At 41.4% G+C, this 8,685-nt stretch overlaps 2 protein-coding genes across 2 annotated transcripts; both read right to left on the bottom strand.

Annotated features, from left to right (window-relative positions):
• Positions 1-242: 242 nt before the first annotated feature.
• LOC311060341 (aquaporin-8-like) lies at positions 243-3,416 on the bottom strand. The gene is made up of 6 exons (XM_084078494.1): positions 2,997-3,416; positions 1,947-2,073; positions 1,280-1,494; positions 597-731; positions 391-510; positions 243-347 (listed from the first exon to the last, which is right to left on the bottom strand). Exons 1-5 carry the CDS (start codon positions 3,254-3,256, stop codon positions 468-470), a joined length of 780 nt encoding a protein of 259 aa, XP_083934620.1. The 5' UTR covers positions 3,257-3,416; the 3' UTR covers positions 243-347; positions 391-467.
• Positions 3,417-5,418: 2,002 nt separating this feature from the next.
• Positions 5,419-7,699, bottom strand: LOC311060342 (aquaporin-8-like). Its single transcript, XM_084078495.1, has 5 exons — positions 7,409-7,699; positions 7,027-7,153; positions 6,335-6,549; positions 5,699-5,833; positions 5,419-5,601 (listed from the first exon to the last, which is right to left on the bottom strand). The coding sequence occupies exons 1-5, from the start codon at positions 7,666-7,668 to the stop codon at positions 5,559-5,561; spliced, it is 780 nt and encodes a 259-aa protein (XP_083934621.1). The 5' UTR covers positions 7,669-7,699; the 3' UTR covers positions 5,419-5,558.
• Positions 7,700-8,685: the final 986 nt, after the last annotated feature.

Below are 8,685 nucleotides of genomic sequence, written 5' to 3'. Positions count from 1 at the left end.
CTGTCTGTCTGTCTGTCTGTCTGTCTGTCTGTCTGTCTGTCTGTCTGTCTGTCTGTCTGTGTGTGTGTGTGTGTGTGTGTGTGTGTGTGTGTGTGTGTGTGTGTGTGTGTTTGTGTGTGTGTGTGTGTGTGTGTGTGTGTGTGTGTGTGTGTGTGTGTGTGTGTGTGTGTGTGTGTGTGTGTGTGTGTGTGTGTGTGTGTGTGTGTGTGTGTGAGAGAGATACTGTATGCAAAAAGGACACATTTCAGTTACCTTGTTTTAATTGACAATAATGATATGAAGAAAGAAGAAAACAATAGAAAACACAATAGAGAGTACATTAGTACTATAGTGAAATGACATCTTCATCATTTCACTATAGTACTAATGTACTCTCTATTGTGATCTTCAAGTATTTACTGACATCTGCTGGTGGATAAAGTTCTAAGCAACATTACAGAAGGGAAACATCTACACAGAGAAGTTTATCACTTCATAATAAGCCGAATCTCTTCATCACCAAGGATGGTCCTGTAATAAAAAAATTAAAATCAAGATCTTTTCTAGGTGTTTTTGCTTTGTTACAAAGCACATGGGAAGGCATACACGGCACCTACCTGAGAAGTCCAACAGCCAGCAGGGCTCCACCTATTGGTCCAGCCCAGTAAACCCAGTGGTAGGTCCAATAGTTGGCCATCACAGCTGGACCAAAGGCCCTGGCAGGGTTCATGCAAGTCCCTGACACATCTCCACTGGATCAGAACAGAGAGCACAATGAGAGCTTTTGGGGGGAAAGTTGTTGGCTAGTTGGAATTTGCCAAAATATTCAAACATATATATAAATTATATTTCTTAAAAACTGCCTATTTAAGAAGGCGAGACTGTGGTAAGATGGTGAAAATGCTGTTTTACAGGTGAAGACAGATACAGCTTTTTAGGTTTTAGCTGTAAGGATGGCTATGTCCGACGGTTGGTTTGTCCAGCCATCCAATGCTTCTGGCTGGAATGCCATGGAATTAGCTGTGCAACTCCATGCTCTGTAGAGCAGTGGCTCAAGTATTCAAAAAGTACATGCTTTGGAAAAATATTTAAAAAATAAATTGGAGTGGAGTCAAAGTGCAATATTTGTCTTGGAAATGTAGTGAAGTGAAAGTGAAAGTCATAACTATCCAAAAATACAAATACTCAAGTTAAGTACAGACGATACTCAAAAAATGCACTTAAGTAGGCCTACAGCATTCTTTACTCTGCACCACTGTTCATTTCAAGGCCAAAGTTGGCCACAGCCACATTATCTCACCCTGCCAGGATCGTGATGATGACGGTGCAGCCCACTAGGAATGGAGCCAAAGGGTTTTTTGTCTTTTTGTTGACTGCCACCAGCAGCACCACCATAGTGATTAAGCAGGTCATTGCAATTTCTCCAAAGATGGCGCCCGCTAGCTGGTTTTCTGACTTAAGAATGTTGAAAGCAGCTCCAGTGGCATTGAAGTAACGGTCTGCAGGTGTCATGATCTAGGGTGAAATATTTGTAATAATAAAATCACAGATTTGTACTGTATTTGTACTAGCCTACCGTATGTTAAATGTAGTAATTTGTAAGAAACAATTAGGCTAAACTATATCAACTGCACTTCAAAGCCACACCCACAAGAAAACACTACAAAATGCACAATTTCACAGCTAGAAAGTGTCATACTATACAGCAGTTTCACTTGAATAATTATGTAGCCATGGCTTTATATTAAACCCTACATTTACTTAAACCCTATATACTTTGTTGACCTTTATTGACCGTCCTTTTTCCCACTTCACCGAAAATAGCTGATCATCAAGCTCACTGTGTTGCAGTCTTCTAGCGCTTTATGAGCTTGTCGATCTGCTATTTTCGAGGAATGTTCACCCCAGAATAGGGATGATAGGGTTCAAGTGGTTAATTTACCAATGGCTATGGATTTGACACTGACCTTTGCCATCCCAGCTCCCAGGACACCTCCGATGAGTTGACTGACAAGATAGGGCCCCACCATCATTAGCTCCATGCCTCCACACAGGTAGATGGCTATGGTGAAAGGCGGGTTGAAATGGGAACCACTGGGAGTGGAGTGAGAAATGAAGAGTGAGAAACAAAGACCAAGAGCAGGTGCCATATGGCCATTGCAAGTTAAGCCTATATGTGCACTGCAAGTGATGCAATTCTATTCTGAATATGCATTTAGCATTTTCCAAAGGATGCATAATAAGACAATGAGAATCAACAATACTGATTGTAAAAAAATCACACCCTGTGTGAAGGTAGCGGCGCCTTTGATACATTTTGTCATCGATATGTGATTATAATGTGTTAGCCATGTGTCACGTGAAGCTTGACCAATCACTTTGTTGACGGGTCTGACCAATCAGAGCGTTGACGGGTCTGACCAGTCAGAGCGTTGACGGGTCTGACCAATCAGAGCGTTGACGGGTCTGACCAATCAGAGCATTGACGGGTCTGACCAATCAGAGCGTTGACGGGTCTGACCAATCAGAGCGTTGACGGGTCTGACCAATCAGAACGTTGACGGACCTGACCAATCAGAACGTTGACGGACCTGACCAATCAGAACCTTGGCGAGCCTGACCAATCAGAACGTTGACGCAAAAGCCAGGTATAGAGGGCTAATATCCGCTCTACCTAAAGGTATAGAGCGGCTAGCGCCGCTAAAAATAAGATATAAAGCAGCATTTCCATATTCTCAGTGTAAGTCAGTGCAAATCTATTTTATTTGAAAAGAATCAAACACAAACAAAGAAACACACCCAGTGTGAAGAGAGTGGTGCCTTTGAAAGTGTAACTGGTTACATCCTTGTGTTGCAATCAGCAACAATATGTTGTCACGTGACACGTGACAACATATTGTCACGTGTCACGTGAAGCTTGACCAATCAGCCGTGCTCAAACATACGGACGGACATACGGACACACGGACAAAGTCAAATGTAGGAGTGGTTGGCACCACTCAAAAAACAATAAATACCTGATGTTGCCCATGACAGCAACCAGCACTGCCACAGCCAGTCCATGCACCAATGCCGGCTGCAGCCTTCCTGCTGCAGGCACATTTTCTATGACAGACACACAGCCAATGAACACAAAAAACATGGTCCCCACGATCTCCGCCAGGCAGGGCTGGATCACTGTCTCGAACTTGTTGGGAGGTCTGGCGGCAGGCGGCTCCTTGCCCTTCTCCATCAGTGTGGAGTCAATATCCTCCATCTCCATTTTTTCAGATGCCATCGTGGGTAAAAAGGTATTCTTGACCTGACTGTTATATAGTAATGTGTACAACAAACCCACTGTCCATGACTCTCTGTGGCCTGTCACAAGCAACACTGGATGAGTTCACTCTTGTTATGCACTTGGCCATGGATAAGTTCCGGAACCTCGTAGCCCTGGCCCTCTCTGACAAGTACAGATAAGCTGTGCCTGCCCTGGATATACTGCAAACCGGCGGTGTAAACATGTATGTTTTAAACCACTACTCCGGCTGTAAAACTATTTGCCCTTTTGGGACACTAATAAAGACCTTGACCTTGACCACATATCCTTGTCATTCCTGGTGAAAATAATAAATACATGTAATTGATACAAAACTTAAACCTTGTCCTTTATTCAATGTGTCCAAATGTTCTTTACTTCTTTATTTCTTAATTTTTGTATTTCTTTATTTCTTTATTTGTTCTTTTTTGTTCATCAGCATGATGAACAAAGCAGACATCAGTATTCAGCACAGCAGTTAACCCACAGGTCCAATAGTTGGCCATCATGGCTAAATGGCCTGGCAGGGTTCAAACACATGCATCTCTGAGGCCTACATCTCCACTGGATCAGGACAGAGAGCAGAATGATTGGTAGAATGATGTAGCCTAGAGGCTACTTATTAGTTTTAGGCGAACTTATCTAAATTTGTATTTCTTCTTTAAAAATAAATCGGCTATGTAGGCTACCTATATTCATATAGGTATAAGGCGGTCGTAATATAGAAGAAAGGTTGTTTTACAGGTGAAGAAATATTTTTTAAATCATTACTATAGTTAATAAATGAATTGGACCAATAAATACATTTTACTATTTGTCAATTTGCAATTCAGCAGATGCCTTTAAAAAACAAACGACTTAAATGCAAATAGAGTGCAAAGAAAACAAAGTAGGGGAATACCTGACTAAACAACATACCTAAATAACACTTGGCATTTGTGGACAAGCAAACACAGTAGGCTTCCGTATCTAAATAACAAGAAAAATCAAGGTGCACACAGTCGCACACCAGTATTGTGGAGGTTCTGACCTTGGTATAAAGATAAAATCAAAGGTATGAGGAGGATGCACACTCGTAGCCACGATGCAGAATGTTTATTAAACTAGGAGGAGTGAGTATGTATCACTAATTGATGCTCAACAGGGACAATTTGCAAGTCACCCCTGCAAAACAATAAACACGTGCAGCCCAGTCGAGTGCTCCAGTATATTTTATTTGATGAGATATGAGAATGTTATATTCTTGTTTTATTGAATGTGTTTAACCTTCTCTTTTATTTGCTGATTTGGGCCACTTACGTACCTTGAAAAACAGGAACAAGTTAGAAGATATAGAATGTGCATTAAAATTGGGGGGCAGAAATATATATATGACCTCTCCCATATGTACGAAGTCAAAGAAGGCCCAGTCAATTAGGCTATTGCTGACGGGGACCTACCAGCGACACAAATGTTACTGGTTCAAACAACAGCACCAGGTCATTTTCCAGCTGTAAACTGGTGAGAGAAGAAGCTAGTGCCTGGTACTACATCAATGTTGCCCGTGCCCAGAGCCGGATTTTGGGTTGTGAAGACCCCTGGACTTGAATCATTGATGAGGCCCCCCTACCAAAAAATGATAAACTTCAACTACGCAAACTAGGAATTATGACACATGCATATCATTGGCATAATTTAAAGCACACGAGGAAAAAGCAAGGCCGTACACTGAGAACGACAGGAAAAGCTATACAGGGCATTAATGGCTTCTGATTTTTGCAAGTCAACTTGTTGTTTGATGACGTCTCATCCCATTGACACACAAAGGGGCACCACGCACAGACAGCTTGGTGTCCAACAATGAGCAACTTGTTGGCCTGACTACAATATAGTTAAGTGCAGCAGCATGATTAGGCTACTGTCAACAACAACAACAAATACCATATGGCTTTTGGCTACCTTAAATTGTTTGGTAATTTAACTGCTCATGATGCACAATAGTGGTTGTACAACGTTATAGCATGTGGGTCTGTCTTTATTTCTGACATCTAATTTTACGGTCTCATGTCGGTGTTTCCTACAGTGCGTGTGTGTCTAGGAGATATGCACAAAGGACAAATTTAAGTTACCTTGTTTTAATTGACAATAAGTGAAGTGAAAATAGAAAACAATAGAAAACACAATAGAGAGTACATTAGTACTATAGTGAAATGACATCTTCAAGTATTTACTGACATCTGCTGGTGGATAAAGTTCTAAGAAATATTTCAGAAGGGAAACATCTACACAGAGGAGAAGTTTATCACTTCATAATAAGCCGAATCTTTTCATCACCAAGGATGGTCCTGTAAAAAAAAAAAATACAAAATAAAAATCAATCTTTTTTTGTAGGTGTTTTTGCTTTGTTACAAAAGCACATGGGAAGGCATACACGGCACCTACCTGAGAAGTCCAGCAGCCAGCAGGCCTCCACCTATTGGTCCAACCCAGTAAACCCAATGGTAGGTCCAATAGTTGGTCATCACAGCTGGACCAAAGGCCCTGGCAGGGTTCAAGCATGTCCCTGATACATCTCCACTGGATCAGAACAGAGAGCACAATGAGAGCTTTTCGGGGGAAAGTTGTTGGCTAGTGGGAGTAAAAATATTTAAAAATATATATATTTCTTAAAACTGCCTATTTAAGAAGGCGAGACTGTGGTAAGATGGTGAAAATTGTGTAGGTTTTAGTTAAGGATGGCTATGTCCATCGATTGGTTCTGAATGGACTACCATGGAATTAGCTGTGCAACTCCATGCTCTGTAGAGCAGTGGCTCAAGTATTCAAAAAGTACATGCTTTGGACTTTTTTTAATTGAAAATTGAGTATTGAAAAGTACAAATTTCAAAATAAATGTAGTGGAATCAAAGCACAATATTTGGAAATGTAGTGGAATGTAAGTGAAAGTCATAAATATCCAAACATACAAATACTCAAGTAAAGATGATACTCAAAAAATGCACTTAAGTACAGTATTCAAGTTACTGTGCGCCACTCTACATTTCAAGACCAAAGTTGGCCACAGCCACATTATCTCACCCAGCCAGGACGTTGATGATGACGGTGCAGCCCACTAGGAAGGGAGCCAAAGGGGTTTTTGTCTTTGTGTTGACTGCCACCAGCAGCACCACCATAGTGATTAAGCAGGTCATTGCAACTTCTCCAAAGATCGCGCCCGCTAGCTGGTTTTCTGACTTGAGAATGTCAAAAGCGGCTCCAGTGGCATTGAAGTAACGGTCTGCAGGAACCATGATCTAGGGTGAAATATTTGTAATAAAAAAATCACAGATTTGCACTGTACTTGTACTAGACTATGTTGTAACTATAATAATAATTGTGTAATAATTTGTAAGAAACAATATAGGTTAAACTATATCAACTCACTTAAAAGCCACACCCACAAGACCCAACAAGAAAACACCACAAAATGCATAATTTCACAGCTAGAAAGTGTCATACTATACAGCAGTTTCACTTGAATAATTATGTAGCCATGGCTTTATATTAAACCCTATATTTACTTAAACCCTATATGCTTTGTTGACCTTTATCAACCTTTTCCCTGCCACCAAATTGCTTCAACGAAAATAGCTGATCATCAAGCTCACTGTGTTGCAATGCAACGTGTTATGAGCTTGTCGATCTGCTATTTTCGAGGACTTTTCACCCCAGAATAGGGATGATAGGGTTCAAGTGGTTAATTTGCCAATGGCTATGGATTTGACACTGACCTTTGCCATTCCAGCTCCCAGGACACCTCCGATGAGTTGACTGACGAGATAGGGCCCCACCATCATTAGCTCCATGCCTCCACACAGGTAGATGGCTATGGTGAAAGGCGGGTTGAAATGGGAACCACTGGGAGTGGAGTGAGAAATGAAGAGTGAGAAACAAAGACCAAGAGCAGGTGCCATATGGCCATTGCAAGTTAAGCCTATATGTGCACTGCAGGTGATGCAATTCTATTCTGAATATGCATTTAGCATTTTCCAAAGGATGCATAATAAGACAATGAGACTCAGCAATACTGATTGTAAAAAGATATAAAGCAGCATTTCCATATTCTCAGTGTAAAAGCAAATCTATTTTATTTGAAAAAACAAAAACAAATACCTGATGTTGTCCATGACAGCAACCAGCACTGCCACAGCCAGTCCATGCACCAATGCCGGCTGCAGCCTTCCTGCTGCAGGCACATTTTCTATGACAGACACACAGCCAATGAACACAAAAAACATGGTCCCCACGATCTCCGCCAGGCAGGGCTGGAACACCTTCTCGAACTTGTTGGGAGGTCTGGCGGCAGGCGGCTTCTTGCCCTTCTCCATCAGTGTGGAGTCAGAATCCTCCATCTCCATTTTTTCAGATGCCATCGTGGGCAAAAAGGTATTCTTGACCTGCCTGTTATATAGTAATGTAACAACAAACCAACCGTCCACGAATCTCTGTGGACTGTCAGACGCAACACTGGCACCTGTGATTATATATGGTCTGTGTGACCTATTAGAAATAACAAAATCTGGCAGAGCTGGACTGATATTACCACATGTCATAAAACCTCAAAGAGGGCCTGTTACAGTTTATCATTAAGCACGTTGACTGACCTCAATCTTTATCCCAAAGCCTACTTCTTGGCATCTTGTCCAAACTAGAGTGTAGATAAAGCTGGACAGTTTTACATGAAGGGATCAAAGTGACAGTGTGTAAGGTGAAAAGCTGCTGTAGCAAACCTGCTAATCTAAACTGATATCAAGCAAACAGAACAAACCTAACAGACATGGGATGATCAAAGCTTCCACTCTGCAGTTCTGGAAGTGTGTGGAATTAGGTGAAATTGGAGTTAGGGAGACATAAGCAGGACTCGATTCCGTACGTATGTCCATCATGACCATCATCACTGTTTGTGTGCAGATCCACAAACATCCGTCTGTGGATCTGGTTTAGAAAGAAATCCCACCATAGCCCTCTCTGCAGTGATTTTTCTGTCTCTTCCTTGATTGTCACAGCCTCCAAGTAAAGAAAATATAGTCCCTCACTCCCTGGAATACTTATTCATTCAGAACTGAAATTGTGAGAAGAATCCATTTGAATTAGGACATCAAAAAAAGGCATGCGAGAGATCAATGCATGCACGTATACTCGTATAGTATGTGCAAACATTACACATGCTTCGTGCTTATGTGTATGCAAATGCAACTGGCATAGCATACATTCATGGGGGTGCTATGGGGTGAGATGGGTGTAGAAACATTCCTTAATCATGCATAATTTGGGAACAAAATATGTTCTGACAGTAAAGAAGGAGGCTGTAGGCCTGCATTGCTACAGTATGTTACAGTTATGTTTAGGTGCAGACAAGGGCACTGCTTTATATGACTTTAATCTAGCTT

This window comes from Gymnoscopelus microlampas (genome assembly GCF_963454915.1).
Source record: "Gymnoscopelus microlampas genome assembly, chromosome: 14".
Taxonomy (NCBI): domain Eukaryota; kingdom Metazoa; phylum Chordata; class Actinopteri; order Myctophiformes; family Myctophidae; genus Gymnoscopelus; species Gymnoscopelus microlampas.
This window is presented reverse-complemented; position numbering and strand designations above follow the sequence as displayed.